The following is an 18,182-nucleotide window of genomic DNA, read 5'->3' as shown; positions in this document are numbered from 1 at the left end:
TTGCTTAGAATTCTAATTTATTATTAAATTACATATCAAAGCTTTTTCAATACATACAGAGAATGCACAATAGGTGAGAACAAAAATAATTACAGTTACAATAAAATAAGTTTCAAGAAGCTATATGAAAAGCAAAAAAATCAGAAAGTGCAATCAGAAAGTTGTTTACAAGGGTCTGGACTGGAATATTTTGTGAGAAAGGGTTTTGGTTGTTTTTTTCTTGAGTATTTATTTAAACTGCTTCCCTCCCTCAGCGGTAGACAGACCAACAGCAACTTACATATTCAGAACTGAAAGCATCACCACCGGGCTCAAATATCCAGGTGACAGGAGAAACACACGGCACCAACAGGACTTGCAAATGTCAGCTAGAATATGGCTCAGTTTTGTGTCAGCGTGCCTTTCGTCGTAGTCTCCTGCACTGCACAATGCTCAACGGGACCACTGCTCTGAAGGGCTCCACAATCCCACACTATTATAAGGAGTTTTGGAATTATTTTCGCCTTCAGAAGTGATAGAGTTGTTACCTCTCCTTCCTGTTGCAAATAAAAGCTTTTTTTTTGGTGAAAAAACGTCAAAATAGGAAAAGGTTATGCATCAAGTGATCTTGGGAAACAAGCTGCTACGTTTGGGGTGCTTTAGTCCCGACTGAGTTACACCATCAGAAGGGGGGAACCAGACTTCGCTCCCCATGCAGCAGTTTTGGGGAACACGGCCTCTCAGAGGGCACAGCCCTGGGGGACAAGCCGTTGAGAATTTATCTGAAACTTTCACGTCACCTAAAAAACTACTTTTGCTTTTTTGTTTTCAACATTCAGTGAGGAACTGACTGTTTCTTCTCACAGTAATCATAAGAATGTTCCAAGGAGTTCTAAAACTACATATGAAAAATTCTAGTTGATTATTCAGTGTAATGAATCCAGAGGAATTTCTACACTTGGACATGCAAAAGTTCCTGAAATCAGTATTGGTTAAGAAGAAAATGTGCCTTCCCAGGAAGGGCAAACTCTTGTATTACCAGAAGCACCACACTGCTTGGTCCCAGAGACACCCAGGACAGCAAAGCCCTGCCTCCACCCTTGCTCCGGCACACTCCCACGGAGCACCGGGAACAGCTCACGAGTGATGAACAGGCAATACCAGGTGTTGCCCGAATGCCATTCCCCTGCCCTAGCAACCAGTGCTCCAAGATCAGATAAACGTGTACAAAAAAAATAGCCTAAAGAGCGAGGATAAAAATATTTGCATCCATGTGAAGCGTGGCATCAATAGTTATCAATCCAATCCCTTATGTTCTAACGCCTGGCCAAGAGGTTGTTGGACAGGTTTAAAGTAGGTGCTTGTGTACTAGCAAGAATAAAGTAGAAATTTAAAGAGCGTGTGCGTGGGAAATGTGGCCTGTAGAAATACTATGGATTTTCTCATTTCAACGGCTTCGCAATAATTATCTTAGCACAATTCTATTTGGTTGAGTTATGAAACTGAAACTTTGCCAGGAATTGCAGAAATGAGAATTCTTTAACCACATTTTTTTTCCCCCTAGAGGAACCACACAGAATGAAAATCACAGAGAACATATTTAGCAAAAGGAGACACACAAACCTATATTTTGGGATTCGAGATTGAATACTACAATCCACTGTTTTCGTTTTACAGCCCATTGCTCCAGCTACAGGTCCACGTTATTAGAGGCACTCAGGATTCCCCTTGGCGAGACGCAAGCGCACTGCTTGGGAGAGCAAAGCAGAACACCTGCTCGCATTGCTAGAGGACCACAAGATGATGATGAAGGGGAAACTACAAGGTTAATTAAATGTATTTTTCAACACAAAACTCTGTCTCAAAACCAACACAAACAAAAAGCGTGGAGGGGTTGCCAATACTGAAACCATTTCCAATAAAGCTTTATCAAGAGATAATTCAGCATATTTCCGTTATTTTATACTAAAATATATCAGTTCCTCCATAACATTTCCATAACATGAAAAAATCAATTATGTTTACATATTTATTATAATCTACATATTTTTCATAGCAGCTTTTTCACACAATAAGATTAAATATATGCACCAAATAATCCATTAAGTCCAGTAAAAAGACTTGTTATAAGATTAAATAAATGAATTTATTTACGATACTGCAGATCTTATATTGTCAACCATATAGCAATCAAATCCTACAAATCCTAAACAGAAGCACGACTGCTGATCAGGGTCCCTTAGGGTGGTGGAGGAATCAAAGAAAAAGCATCGAGGAGAAGAGGTTTGATCTCCCTACACACAGATTCATTAATAAACCTCCTTTACCCATCAAGGTTTTGCATAAACCCCTTTAATAAAGACTTCATTTCAAACCAGGAACATTCCCAAATCAACCAAATAACCACCCTTTATTTAAAATACAAGCCCCATGGTTTTACACATATTAATTCCCAATGCTTTTCTAATCCCAGCGACAAGATGACTGTAGAAGTCTTTGTCGACTTTTTAGCACAAAGTTATTAGTCTGCAAATAAGCCTTCAAATCCATACAAACATTTTAGGCGCAACAGTGTGGTTTTGCACACTACACAGGCACAAGTCTCTACTCCCTCCAACAGATACTTCACAGACACTATAAAAAGCAGTAAAAAATTGCGTCCATCCCGCTAAACTCTGTTTTAGAAGAGAACCTGGAGACTCTTTGACATTTGTGGGCAATGGCATACATGACATCTGTTAAGAGCACTGTAAATCGACTGTGAAAAGTTAATCAAGTTCTTAGAAAGATATTTCAGTGCCTCAGTCTGAATTTATTGGGTTATGATAAGACAGATGGAAAAGAGCTGTTGAAAGAGTGGAAAAATCTATAATTTGTGAATCTGCAATATCAAAGCCATTCCTGACATCAGTGTTTAGAGACGCAAACACAACAGGATTTGTGTTGCATGTCTGGACCAAAAAAAAAAAAAAAAAAAAAAATCTTTCCCCCAGACAAGGGTAAATAATACTTGTTTCACTATTCATACATTCAAATCTTTACTATGAGGAGTTACGTCCAAAATTTTTGCACACAGATACAGTTGTCTCAGGTATAACCACCGTAATTTTCATTTCCAATTGACAGTTTAGATTATATCCTACTCAGAGTGTAAAAATATTAATGCTATTAGAATAACTTTATCTAAATTACAATATAGACGTTTCAAACTGCTTATCAAGTCTTTATAAAGACCTTGACGATGCCAGCCAAAATCAAAGTATTTACACCCAAAAGAGTACTTTTAGGTGAACTCATGTTTGGTCACTTTTCAGATGACTGAACACTATAGTAAACAGCTGCTAGGACACTGCTCCCTTTTTACAAAGGGGGACTTGTTAGTCCCTTTAAAGCCACAAGAAACCTTACAGATCTGCCTCAGTGGGTAGTTTATTCATATTCTGTGCAAATAGTGAACTTGAACAACCCTCTTTTTTTTTCTCTTTTTTTTTTTTTACTTCGAGGAATTTATGTGAAGCACAGTTTTCACAGCACAAATTATGCAGAAATAACTAGTATCTCAACCATGAGTTAAAAAGAATTATAGAACATGTATTTAGTAGTAAAGCAACCTGGCTTAAAGCTGCAATATTCTTCTCACAGGGTGAAAGTGTTCAGTACTGTGCTTGGCCTACAGGAGAAACAGGCTTCCTGCCGAGTTTCCACCCCTAGGCAAGCGTAACAGTCTTTTTCCACTTACCAACCAACACCAGACCTCCCCAGCACTGCTGAGTACAGAAACTGTTCTACCAGTTCTGGTAAGCATCCCATATTTACTTACCTTGCAGTGAGAAAGGGAATTAAAGACAAACCAATCCCACAAAAATTTAACTGAAGGAAGATGTATGGCAGGGAAGGAGAAAGACTGCAGCTTCAACCCAAAACCAGTGTCGCAGTCTACCGCCATAAGCTCCAGGCATCATGCTGACACTCCCAGCCAGGAGGAGCAGGCTGTTTGAAGTCTGTCACTTCCCCCACTCACTTTGCCTTGACTGGGGGAGGGGAGGGATGGTGGCGATGAGTTTGGCAGAGTCCACGGGGGAACAACCATCAATGAAAAGCATATAGCAGCAGTAAGATGGTACAGATGCCAATAACGCCACCCAAGATGAGGGAATCTCGTCGTTTCCGAAGGTTGATCCTTTGAATCAGGCTGTTCACTGCTGGAAACCGATCTTTAAGGAGTCTGAGTCAAGGTCATGTCAGCAAACAGGATCTTCACTAACAAGCCCCAAAGTCTGTATGTGGAAATCCCAATAGTGCAAGAAATGTACAACCACTCCCAAGGTGGAGAAAGCGGATGCAGTAAAAAACCACCTGACTGATCGTTAGCAGAATTACAACCGTACTTCACTAATCATAGACAATTAGAGCAAAGAGAGAATAGAAAAGCTTAGTTCACATTTACATGGAATTCATCACCTGATCACCTAAACTACCAGCACTTGATATGCTTTAATCTCCAATATGCGAGGCTTACTTATAATATCTTTGTTTAAATGAGAATGAACAAAAAATAAATGGGGCAGTTATATAAAACATCTGTGGAATTTATTTAATGGAATTCTGTTACTGGCAAAGGCATTTGACTGAGAAAATCTTGCACGTTGCGTGACTACGCACTCTTCAAGTATAGCACATAAAGAAGAACTCCTACTGTAAAATCATAAAGATGTAAATCTACCTTTTAATGTACAAATTACAACTGCCAACAAGATAATAAGTTTCAGAGCTTCATGTCTTTGGAACCAAGAATCTTTTAAGGCCAAAGCTTATTGAATTTCTTTTTGTTCTTGCCAGTTGCTAAGAACTCTAATGAAATTTATGGGTTACCAAGATCCATCTCTTCAGGATGAAATCTGTCTAATCAAATGATGCTAATGTTGTTCGTTGGGCCCTTATGACAGAAAGGAAGGAATAAGTGGGAAAACGACAAACATGCATGACTTGACAACCTGGCACATTCTTTAGCTACAAGCACAGAATATGAAGAGAAACCAACAGGTCAAAATCTTAACGTCTACGGGACTGTGACAGACAAGAGGATACTCAGGTCATGAATACCCTTAGCTGTAAAGCATAATAAGCAGCAATGTGTGCCAAGCTTTAGCTCTGGACAGCCTTGAAAGCAAAAAGTAAAATGAAATTATACTTTTATGAAAACATACAGCAGGGAAGGCCACAAAATGCCATTGCAGATCTCTACCTGAAAATTAAGCTACACCGATTTATATGCAGTATTCAAATTTGAGTAAAACCAACTTTTTCACCATATTCATCATTAAGATGCTTCAAGTCAGATTGTCAAGTGAGACTGGTAAAAAAAATGGTCTGTTTGTCACTAATGTCAATACCACTACACTTATACAGCCACTGACATCACAAAGCATTTTGATCCCCAAATGACAGAGTGAAAAAATTACTATACCTCTTCTTATGCATGGCAGTGCAAATTTTTAGGAAAGGATACTAGCCAAGGTATTCATCTTGCTTTGTATTGACTTCAACATCCCTCTCTGTGAAGTCATATTTTCTTTAGTTGCCATGGCAATGCTGGAGAAAGAAAAAGAGTAGATCAAGTTATTGGTGCTAAGAATAATCTACAGTTAAAACAAGAGGAAAGCAAGCAGGGAACGCTTCTTTAGAGAACAATGAATGAGGTGAAGCAATATGAATGAAACCACATTTTCCCCATTAATCTCTATCCTTTACACTTAAAGGATTTATCTTTTTATATAAGCCATTAGCAATTGAAAACACTGCAATTTCTTGAAACAGGCAGGGTTCTGGTGTATCTCCTCCAGCCCCAATAAAAAACGGTACTACATTACAAGCAAACCTAAAGGTATTCTTCTGCCACAAGTTTTAAATTTAGAACTTTGTTTAATCACAGAAGTCCCATACTTACTTTCACTCTAGAGAGCATATGAAATTTCTTGTCTGCCATAAGGGTATGACGGCTACAGAAGTATTAAGCAAATAAGAGCTGACTCACAATTAAAAAATCAATCTGCAAAGCAAACATGCTGGTTGAGAGGAGACGTAAGTGCAGTTTGAGACCCGACACAGTTCACGGAGCTTCGCACAGAAGGTACCTGGATAATCAAGCTGGGACATGCAGTCGCCAGGTCTTTGAAAGGCATTTAACTGCAAAGAAGTGCTGGGATCTACTTGCTCTGACTCGAGATTAATACTGTCCCCTGAATCCAGGTAGCAGGCAAAGCTTAGGTTCTCCTGCATTAACGTCTCTTCCCAGCAAGCCCAACCTGTTTTCCACAAGCTGGAGTTGAGGGAGCTGGTGTATAACAAAATCAGATCAACTGGTGCTTCCATTGCAGCACAGACAAAATACATTTTTGAGTTTTCATCCTAAATAAGAATATCATTCATGAGTATATACGTTTTCATACTCTGTTTCTTAACTAACACATGGTCCAGCTATATGTGCTTCATCCAAATACAAGAACACAATACAGGTGAACATAAACCAGAATTTCCCATTTCAAATTTAATAAATTCTGGAAGTTGGAAAAAAGCAACTGCGCTCTTAAAAGTAAGACATTTAAATTAAGATTTCAAAGAACTACTCAATGGACAAAAAGTTTTCTCCACCTTAAGTTCCTCTTCAGCTCATAAAACAAAATAGTTACAGGATGGAAAATGAAAGGGTAGGCTACTGCTTGTAGTCCCAGGTAGTATGTCATGTAGCTATTTTGAAGGCAACAGCTTCGTCAAGACAAACTGCACAGACTCATTTACATCCAGGGAAACGGTACATAAAAGTTTAGGCTCCGGAGATGTGGTGCTTAAGAAGGAACAGCATGACAAATACCACTCTCTTTCACTAGCATGCATGTCACAAACAAACAAAATAGGACACAAATACAACATGGCTGGATAATAACTCAGAAGACGTCGCCTGTATTATTGTTGACTGTATCTACACGAGTAACAACAATTAAAACAAGTTCTTGGACAAGTCTGTGAGCCTTAAATATGGAGGGAAAATGTTCCGGAAGAATAAAAGTGGAACGACACAAGGGATATAAATTTGAGAAAAGGAAACTGAATCTAATTTCAGAGGAGAACAGAGAGGAAAATGCAAAATGCTTCCATTACCCAATACAGACATCCCAATTTTCAAGCGCATTTTCACTTGCTCATACTCAGTGTCTGTATACAAATTTGACAAAAATCACAGCTAACATGAGAATTATTTCTAAGGAGAGGCAGGAACAAAGTACCAAAACACATACTGCAAGCCCAACATTATTCTCAAGTTCTGCAGCATGAACTGGACATCAAATTTTGCGTAAAGCCTTAATATTTCCTACCGAACTTTCTGAACACACTTGTTCAATACATCTGATCCCCAAGCACTGTTCTGTACTGCATTCAGATGGGTTTCAAGGCTTCAGGCTTATCTTTCAGTAACAGTTAAAATGCTGAAACATGACTTGTCCAGATACTAGCACTGAAGTACTGAGGTTGACCTGGTATTTTAGTACTGGAAGGTGATAAAAAAAAAAAAAAAAACCCACCACACTTATCCACCTTAGTGTACCTTTCCAGGTAAATCTGGTAGGAAAAGTCACACACACAAATTATATTTGTACAATTATTAAACACAGAACTAGCATTTCTGATGTTTTTATAACAAAGACCATTTCATACCTTTTATTTCAAGTTTCTTTCTGAACAGAACAACATTTGGAATCAGCAGCTCTGGATCATGGGATGTACCACCAGCTTCTCTACCAGGTCACTACAGCCAGTATCACAAGAATAGATGGCCAAACCCAGCAGAGCCAAGCCTAACAACTGTCCTTCAGGACATACAGCGAAAGGTCAGTCCCACAGTTCACAAACATCTTAAAGAAGACAACAGCCCTGATCGATGATCCCTAAAGTATTTCTGGAGCCGTTGTTTGGGCTCCTTTCCATTATATCTGCCTACTTCATCTCAAGCAGCCCTCGATACAGTATCTTCAGCCTTCCTCCAATGTGCCAGCCAAACTTGAAGAAAAAAAAAAAAAAAAAAAGGAAGAGCGGGGAAAAAAAGAAAAAAAAAAAAAGGGAAAATATCTGCTACCACCTTTTCAGATGGAGGCTGCCTTTTCCAGCTCTGGTTTTGCCCATAAAATCTGAGAGATCACCAAGCCAAAGCCCGAGTGCTGTTAAAGTGGTACCATTCAGTTTTAGCAGTAGCAAATACCTTGGAAAGCAAGATACGTTCATCACACAAACACACGTGAGACACAGAAGAGCCAGCCGATGGCTCTCATAGCTTTGAGGTCATAGAAGATACTCTTCCAAAAGCTCTAGAGAGCAAATTCTTTTAAATAGAACAACATGCATTGACGGGGCAGATCAATATATTATTTTAAGGCTGTATTACCATTCTGATAAATTTGGACATACATTAAGAAATTGAAGGTTTATCACTCATGAACAGAACATAAGGTTGACAACATATAGGCAAGCCCCTGACATTTTCAAGCAGCAACTCTATAGGAAGAGATTTAACATTTTAATACTAAGTTTTGAAGTATTATATTAAAAAAATATGGGAGTTTCAGGGCAGAACTATAAGAAACTTCCAAGCATTTTTTCTTGACGGCTGGCTATTTAGCATTTTCTCTTTTATACTTTTCAAGAGCCAAATCAGCACAAACTGAAAATGAAACTCATGGTTAACTGGAAGCAACAGGGCCCGCGGTCTCCTCCATGGTGTTTATAAAGGGGTTGTCAGAATCAGTTAACCACTGCTCTTTGTTTCTGCCAAAATGACAGAAGAAAGTCTGCAAAGCTTCTCAGACCGTGCAGGACTGACACTCAGCACACTGTGTGTGCTTGCTCCTGTGGATATACTAACTCATCCAACGCATAAATGCAACTGATCAATTGATTACATGGGGCAGCCTTTTCAGGACTAGAATCAGAAGAAAGTTAAAATTGGATACGAGGGGAAACAAAGAATCAAATCATTGCCTAACCAACAGGGTGTGAGCATCTAAGAGAAGACGCTAACAGAAATTCTGAACAGAGGACGAACAGCTGTGCATCATACAGAAAAAGCAGTTACCGTCAGGGGCTGAAAAGGGGGCTACAAAATCAGAACAGTAAGTACATCAAATCATACCACACGTGAGAAGATAGGGCATTTGACAGATTACATACATTTACAACTCAACACACAAGTATTTTAGTCCTCTAAAGTAGAAAGCAACAAACTTGCAAAAACATTCCATTTGCTATTGAGAAGACCACTCAGGAAGTTCTGAATTACTAGGAATCAAGTTGGAAAAAAAATACAATTTCCTAGCTGTACGCAGGAAAGCTTGCTCAGTAACCTACAGCTTCTTATCTTACACCCCCACAATGACTTGATACTTGTCCAGATGAAGCCTTAATACAGCATTTCTCAAAGCACTCCTGAATTAAGCCACATGTTTTTATAAGATGCATCCAATGACTCATTAAGGCATCCATTAATTTACAGAAATGAAAAAAGCATTCCTGAGACACCTCCAAAATGCCTTTGGAAATAATTATTACAGACTTACGGAACACAAGGTTCCTGCTTTAAATGCTGATGAGTGAAACTGACTGTTTCATATCAAAAGGCAGGATATGTAACTGTTTAAGTTTACATATTACAAGACTGGAGCAGCCTTCATTGCTTTTACCCAGTATTTTGAAAAAAATTAACTCGAATGGGGTAGTTTTTTTCTGAAGAGCCATGAAGAAAAAAAAAATTTGTAGCAATTACCATTTTTAATAAGCTGCGGTCTGGTAATGAAATGTAATTGTGATATCCATGAACAAAAGCTTAACTGGATTCTAGCTACCATTAACAAGTCAAAATGCAAGTAAAAAGCACCGTTCTTCATGTATAATTTGATTACTCAAAACTGAGCTGGTTTACCTAAGCCTTTGTATCTGTAAATGAGACTACTGAATTTAAGAACTACCAGAAAATACGCAGCTCCTGGAGACTAGTCCACAGCCTAGTCTTGTACAGTCCAAGTATTGCAGCTTCCTCATATCCTTCATGAGACAGTTTTGGTTTCATTCCCATCCCTAACATATGCTCACTGACTTACTGTTGCCGTTCCTTCACTGACAAACACAATTTCTGAAAAATTAATCATATTCTTCCCATTCACAATATTGGCCCCATTTAGTTACTCGACACTCTAATCTCCCCAGATCAAGAATACCTTTTTCTCACGTTCTGAAACTTCTACACAACATTTACGAGAAAAGATTAAAAGCTTCTTCCTGGAATCAAGATGACCCCGATGCAACATTTCATTTGGAAACTGGCATGAACTATTCCAAGCTGCACTGGCTTGGAACTACTAGAGTTGGGTGTAAACCAAGTTTCTAAAACCAGATGGTATTCTGCTCTCTATATTTATTATTAAAGCACTGCTGAAGTACAACATTAAAGATCGCGGTACTACTGGAAAAATCTCTTCTAGGTAAGCCCAAGGTCACAGCCACAAAGACCCTTTCCACAAATCAGCAGGAGGATCTCAAATTCCTGTGCTTGCAGCCATATTTCCTCAAAATTTCACTTACATATGAAGTTCGTCCTTGAATGTTCAGTTAGTGCTGTGGACGTGCAAGCAACCCAATTTCTCTTCAGCAGTAAAACTGATATTTATACAGTTTTCAGTTGTCACTGGCATGAAAAAGTACAGAATAATAAATGCTTCCAGCCATTATTGCAGCCAAGATAGTCTAACATACAGAGATACACTTTTAAGGCTGCTTGGAAGTGTTTTACCTAGACAAAAGTTTAAGCTGTCAGGAGTTTTCACCCCACATAGCAGTCACATACATTGAGCATATTATCAAGCGAAACGTACCAAAAAGTCAACTCCTTGCTTCATCCATTGAGACAGCTCAGTCAAATCTACATTGATGCAGAACTAAAACAAAGCTCTAAAGGAACAAGACATGTTTTTAAAAATCAAATAAGTAATGTATTACTGGAACTTCTGCTTCGTTTTGTACTCTATGAATCATACTTGCACGTTTAAATTCATGACAACATCTATGATTAAGGGAATGGACTCTGTGACCCTGCATAGAAATGCAACCTCTAGTTTTAAATTGATAATTTTTTCTGATTATATCACTTATTCTTTGCATATACATATTAGATATATATTCATATCTATAAATACGCACGTGTGTGTATATACACATACGTACACACACACAGTCTTTCAAATTAAAGGCTATTGTGTCTTTTGATCAAACCAGAGATGAAAAGAAAAGGAACATTTTCCCAGAACTGGAAGTGATTTTGTCTGGACACTCTGGCAAAGCTCTTTTGAAAAGAGCTAAGACTCAAAATCTAACTCATTCTGTTCTGTAAAGTCAAAATTCAATGCAAGTGAATGTTTCCCTTTTATTAAATCCTAACTATTACCTAAAAAAATGCCCCAAATGCATAAAGAGACAATAAAAAAAATTAATCTCTGGGTTTGGTCTGGCTTCAGAGTGGAAATGGAATAGTCCAATCCATTAATATAAAAACACTGACAAACCAGCCCGCATCAGGCTTCAGAAACAGTATTACAATAAAATCCTAAAAACTTGTCACACTGTACATGCAAAACTATAAAAAAAAATTCAAACTGAGCCAACCTAAAAATATAAGTTGTTGGAAAGCAAGAAATAAATAGTTTGCTATTTTGGAAAAGTGATAATGTTTGAAAATGAAAACTCGAGAACACCAAACATATTAAGCAAAATCTATGCTTCTATTTAAATCTGGCCAAGAGAAATGAACACTGTTCCAGAAGAACTGCAGTACCAAGTATCACATCCCACTCATTTCTGGAAAGAAATATGCTGCAGTAAAGAACCTATGTAATGTAATTAATTTAAAAATTGATCAAAAGTTTAGTACTACCAAAACAGCTGGAATGACAGCCCTACTCATCGCTTTAGTTACTAAATCATTTCAGCTTAGGTGCCCATATATTCTCTTGCACGTATGTTTGCGCCCACGGAGGAACCGCACACAGGAAGAGTCAGGCTCTGCGCTTCTTCGGTTCTCTTCTCTACAGCAAGTCAGAGCAAGGATTTCAGAATTAGTGCTAACTGTACAGTCCCAGCAATGGGGTCACCACTACACAGCTTGGCACCAAAAGCCTCTACTTGCACAGAGAAATGCTTTCCAGTGTTTAGAATCACTGCTTAATAACACCCCCTAAATAAAAAGCGATTTCTTGATTTCCTGAATCACATCCAAATGAGTAATGAACTAGAGCAGATGTAAACCTTGAAGACAGGGCAGTACTAGTAGTCAGAATACGCTGATTGCATCTCAGTTCACTAAAGGAACCTGCGTTCAGGCAGCTTTCCCTGCACAATTCCCTCTTTTCCTTGGTTAACAACAGATAAAGCCATTGATTATCGGAAGTTGGGTAAATTTCTATCCGGTAAATTCACTTAAAATGCAGCAGGGTCTACCACCAATTTATATCATACATGAATACTTGCAATTACTGGGGGTGACAAAAAGAGTACAACAAAAAATTCACCCTGGTTTCAGAGTTGGGACTAAATGAAGATGATATAGATGAAATTACATTTCCTGCTCAATGTAGTTATTAAACAAGCTCTTCTTCTACAAAAAGAAATGTAGAACATTTTTGGCAACAACTACAACAAGAAGCTCATTTACTATAGATAATAAATGGTGCAACAAGGAGTGCTGAAATCCAGCCTCTTAAAAATCAAAAGTTCATTTATGAACAGAAGGAACACTTCCCGTAAACAGCACCGAGGAGCTCTGACCCAAGCCATGTGGTTAGGGGTTGCTGCGTGAGAAGCAGCTACTTGCAGAGATAGTCAACTTGCAGTCAACCACAGGACTGCAGTTCATGCAAATGAAACTCAAAGTAGTTGTAAACCAGTTGGGACACCTACTGATGACAACACGGAACTTCTGACTAGGCTCCAAACGGACAAAGGAACCTGGGGGAGTACTCAGGTAGCTGCCCTGTTCTGAGCTCCAGTTTACCACGGCTATGCTCCCTGCACAGATGGCACAGAGGTTCATCACACACATACTTTCAGCCTTTCTGATGACACATAATGAAGAGGCCAGGCGAAGCGCTCAAATGATAAAATACAAGTCGTTTTGCAGGATATTAAGCTTAATAAATCACCATATGCTGTTTAATACTCCAGTTACTGAAGTGGCAGCAAGCGAGACATTCAACAAATGTTGAGCATTTTAACAAGACGGAAAGTCTGTCTACAAGCATGGTAATGAAGGAGAGGGGTTTTAATCAGGAAAGGATTAGGGCCCAAAATAAAACAAATATTCACAATAATGGTGCTAAGTTTGGCAAGTATCTTTATGAGGCTGTAGTCAGATTATATCCACATTTTCAGACATTATTGCACTGACCACTTCTGGTTCATCACTGCACATTAATGTGGTTTAACACATTCTTCCAGCATGTTAATTATACTGAGCCCACTGTGTGTACTTAAGCTAGCCAGCCCTTAATGGACATAGAGCCTTGCTGCACCTCTAATTACTCTTCTTGATCACTTATGCCAGTACATGCATTATCTGAAAGCTTATCTTGCTTTCTTTCTTCCCCTCCCTTTTTTTTTAAAGCAATAATCTAAAATTTAAAACCATTAAGCTGGGCACTCTGAATTACTGGTTTGCAAAATCCCAGAGTTCAATGGAAGATAGGGAAGGGCACAGATGATAGAAGTGATTTATGATGCTATGGTTCTAAAATTTCTGGATCAGTTAGAAAAGGTATCACTCAAGTATTCAAACTATGTAAAAAACCCAAAAGATAAATAACTATACAACAGCAACAGCCTCTCAAGGCCTTGTGGTAAAAGCCCTTACCTGTATCAGCTGCACACTAGGGTGCTGATACATTGAAGGATTACAAAAAATTGTGTTGTAGAAGAGTGTCACTGTGAGAGGAAACAGCTTGGCTACTGGAATAGCCCTCAACAGCTCAACCCAAGAGTCACTCTGCTCAATCATGCCCTCCGTTTTTGTAGGGGCTATTTACCTTTCAACAGAAATGCAAATTTTCTAAACTAGGATGAATAAAATATTTAAGGAACACCATTATGTCAACATTGTACAGCAAAACACCCCCAAAACCTACCACAACTTCATTGTAATACTGCTTATGAGTTGTTAACAATAGTTATTGTACAAATAAAATGACTGGTATCTTTAGACACAATTCAAGTATTGACTGTACAGAAAATAATGAAAATTACTAAGTTAATTCCTACCTTATTGTTTCTTCTATCAGTCGATCTGAGCTGAAAGCCAAAAGAAAAAAAGGAAGTTACAAAAATAAGAAGCACTAAGTATTATTTTAGATTATGAAGTCAATGATCGCCATAATACAAGCCTTAACAAATTTGCCCTCAGAATGTCTCCTTTCAGGACGCTGAAATTTTTTGCAACTACATAGATTTGGTGTATATATAATGAGTGTCTTTGGAGACGATGCACATAGTGTCCTCTGGAGCAGTGTTTCCTAATGGTATGCTAGAGCAGATGCTCAGGAGAACACAGAAAGCACTGAGAAGACAGAAAGAGGAGAATGGGCTTCATGATTCGTGGCTAATTAACGTTAACTGAGTCCAGTATGTTCCAGGTGCCCAGAACAGTTTGGAAAGGAGCATTACAGAAGGAAGTACCTAATTGTATTGCTTTTTAGTCCTGGTCATTCCTGCCCGTCCCCTCAGAAAACTTAATTAACAATAAAGGCTGAGACTTGGTTCCAGGTAATAACACCTCAAAACACTGCTTCAGAGCTAGTTTACCAAACACTGTTTTGTGGTGGTTAACGAGGCAAATTCTTCCTATAGTAATACTAGTTGGATGAGGATTAAGCAATGCTTACGGGAAACAGAATATACACCAACTGTAAGAGAAAGACCTGGATAATACGTGCTCCTTCCCTCTCACTGCCACACTTTAATTGAGTTTCTATGAGCATCGCTAGGAAAAGAACAGCCTAAAATACAGCACCACAGAGAGAACGTTTCATTTTAAAAATGGATATGCGAGATTAAGATGACAAACAAGACCCTCAGAAGACTTAAGCAATTTCTTTTTCTATATTCAACTTCTTACAGGCAGGTTTTTAATCACTGTTTTACAGCCAATTATGAAATCCCAGGAAAACATATCTCATTACAGCAATCAGCATCTCAAACATAACGCTGGCATACAATAGGTGACCGCATCCCTGCTTCCTGTATTGTGGAAACAACGATATGTCCCTACAACTGCATTTACACAAACTCTTCTAGAAATAGGGCGGGGGGAGTGAGTTTGCAGTTTAAGGGGGAAATTAATCTGACAGGAAGAAGGTTTATGCCATACTGGATATTGCTTCCAGTATTAAAACAGAGTTTATTGCTGCCAAACTAAAAGGACTAGCAGACACTGAAAAGGCATGACCGTTTTCATCTTCCATCCTCCTTGTTCCAAGTGTTTTGCCACCTCAGGAGGGGAAGGTATCAACAGCCTCTGGCGCAGTACAGTTCTGCCTCTGACTCAGCCTGAGCTGCTCGATTTGGAACTTTTCTTCTACCCACAGAAATTTTGGAAATCCCACCACCACCTCCAGCTGGAGGCATGTGAAGGAGAACGTTGTGCAGCGTGCACACACATGTGTAAACTGCTTCGGGGGGGGGAGATGCTGACGGAACGTCCTTATTTGTCTGTGAAGAGGAGTGAAAACATGAAGGTTGCTATTTCAGTCTAGTCCAAGCACACAGAGCACTAAAAATACTTTGCCTGGTTTTAAGTTGAGAGGGACTCAACTGGGGCAGCAAACACTGAAAACGCTGGAACAGGAACACTTCTTTCTGCTCCCAAAACAAAGCCACACTCCAAAGATCCACATCAGTTGCAAGGACACCGGTTTAATCAAATAAAACCATTTTCATTCACTGTGTGGTATTTATTACCACTGGCACAGAGAAGTAAAACACTACAGCTATGTACACAAAATGATGTAAGCAGTCTCAAGTCTCACAGCATCTGATAATGTCCCCAAGGCAAGCAGAACAGAAAAGCGATGCATTAAAGATTTCTGTAATTGCTGATTCTCAAAGATACAAAATTCAGCTGTAAATGTGCCTTTCATACATAGTCAGTCTCATAACAGACAAGTGTATTCTGTGGGCAGTGCATAATAAGAATAAACTGCAAAGCCATCAGAAAACAGTCTGAAAAGCAAGAATGGTGCACAAGAACCCATAGTTTTTAAAAAGGTTTAATTTTTTCTCTTTTATTTATTAACAACAAAAAGATGTCAGGAGCCTATCTGTAAATAAGTTACACTTATATAAATTCTGTGAAACAAAACATTGCTAGAATAGTCCTATTAAAAAAAACCCCTACTCTGGAAAATTCATCACCAGCATTACCAGCTCTCTGTCTATTTAACTGATGAAATTAGAGTATTTTCATGTTAACGAACTGAAGATGACAGGGAAGTTGAACACATTCAGAGACCTTAAGTGAACTAGGATGTTCTCCACGGTTTTCAGAGCACAAAAATTAGGCTTGCCAGTTTGCAGCAGAGACACTAACTGCTTTTTATGTTAGAGAAAGCTGTAGTTAGGCAGTTTTCTTACTTAATCAAAGATATAAACAGAAAAAGTATTTAAAAGCTTCAGATTCAATTATACAGCATTTTTTTTATATATGCATGTATGTATATATATACCCAACTAAAAATAAACCCTGGAAACATAGCTACCTGCAAAATGATGACAGGCAGAAGTGAATAAAAATGGATAAACCTAATAATAAACAGTTCTCAATACCAACAAACATGGACATTAGACGCAAATGCCAACACATAGGGACATCTGAAACAGCACCTGAAGTCACAAGGTCGATGTTTCTCAACTTACACAGAGGTCACCCCAACCCTTTAAAAGGATGAGATGGATATGAATTTTCTCCAGAATGACCGATGTATAGGTAAGGGCCAGCTGAACTAACTCTTCTACTCTCAAATAAATAGCTTGAAAGCATACAGATTTACTAAATACAACTTCCAGTATGTTCTTCCCACCCCAAGAAGCACCATCTTTTGATGGTCCCAAGAGGATTTCCAAAAATATCTCTACTTGCAAGTCTCCAGCAGGTGACCAAACTCTGGCAGAAAATGGCAATGACATACACGGCAATTTTGGTAAAGGCAGTATGAGCAGGAACATTTGATGGTAAAAGTCTGTGCATCAGAATCCCTCCGAGTTCCCTTTAGTACTTCCTGCAACAGTGCACTTTAAGCAGATGCCAGAGGCTTTTCTAAAAGCAGTAACACACACTCATACAGCATCTCTTAAAGTCTTTCAAAGTTCTTGGCAAACACAGATTGTAATGTTCACTTACAGTGACACCCAAACAGACGCAAGCAGTTGTTTCATCATTTTACAGTTTACAACCACAGAAAATAACGGTCAGATCTAAGGAACATCAGGAACACGAAGTACAGCAGGGACCTGAGACCCAAGGGAAATCTGCACATCTCTGACTATTAATAACCTGGTTTATACAAATAGAAGTCGTTCCCACAATTATGAATAAAGTTAATTTCAATGTTTGGCAGAACAAAAAATAACACTGAAAGAGGTAATTTTGCCTCACAGATTCAAAACTCTACAACAAGAGGTTCTTTAATAATAATAATAAAAAAAATCTCTTTACTTTGCTCTTCTGCTTTCCAAGCAAAGACTACAAATCCAGTGGACATTACCTTATGAACATCCAAGCAAGCAAAGAATGGTTCTGGGCAACATTAATCCGATTTTCCATCTGTTTCAATAAGCTATGCATTTTCACCTGTCCAGACAGATGGCACTTTGACAAAGCCATTTAAAAATAACACACGAAAGAAATGTTGAAAGATGCTGAGGCAATCACCTACTGTAATAAATGGCACAAATCCAACAGTAGCAGTCATGCATATGAAGTAATCAGGCCTCTGTGCAAGTGCTGTCTTCAAAAAAGATTGTGCAGTTTGTCATTTAAATATGGAGACAGGTAAATTAATTCAAAGGAAAAATTAAGTGAAAAACGCTTCTAGGATAGCAAAGAAGCCTGCCCATCACATCAA

At 38.6% G+C, this 18,182-nt stretch overlaps 1 protein-coding gene across 2 annotated transcripts in view; it reads right to left on the bottom strand.

Annotated features, from left to right (window-relative positions):
- GOSR1 (golgi SNAP receptor complex member 1) overlaps nt 1–18,182 on the bottom strand; it is a 33,916-nt gene continuing 15,734 nt past the window's right edge. For both annotated transcript variants that reach the window (XM_040616959.1, XM_040616966.1), the window contains exons 7-9: nt 14,326–14,355; nt 5,489–5,571; nt 1–4,193 (exon numbers count right to left, since the gene is read on the bottom strand). In XM_040616959.1, the coding sequence (XP_040472893.1) occupies nt 4,069–4,193; nt 5,489–5,571; nt 14,326–14,355 (238 nt within the window). In that variant the 3' untranslated portion in view covers nt 1–4,068. The remainder of the gene's footprint in view (nt 4,194–5,488; nt 5,572–14,325; nt 14,356–18,182) is intronic.

Source organism: Falco naumanni, chromosome 1, assembly GCF_017639655.2.
Source record: "Falco naumanni isolate bFalNau1 chromosome 1, bFalNau1.pat, whole genome shotgun sequence".
NCBI classification, from domain to species: Eukaryota; Metazoa; Chordata; class Aves; order Falconiformes; family Falconidae; genus Falco; species Falco naumanni.
This window is presented reverse-complemented; position numbering and strand designations above follow the sequence as displayed.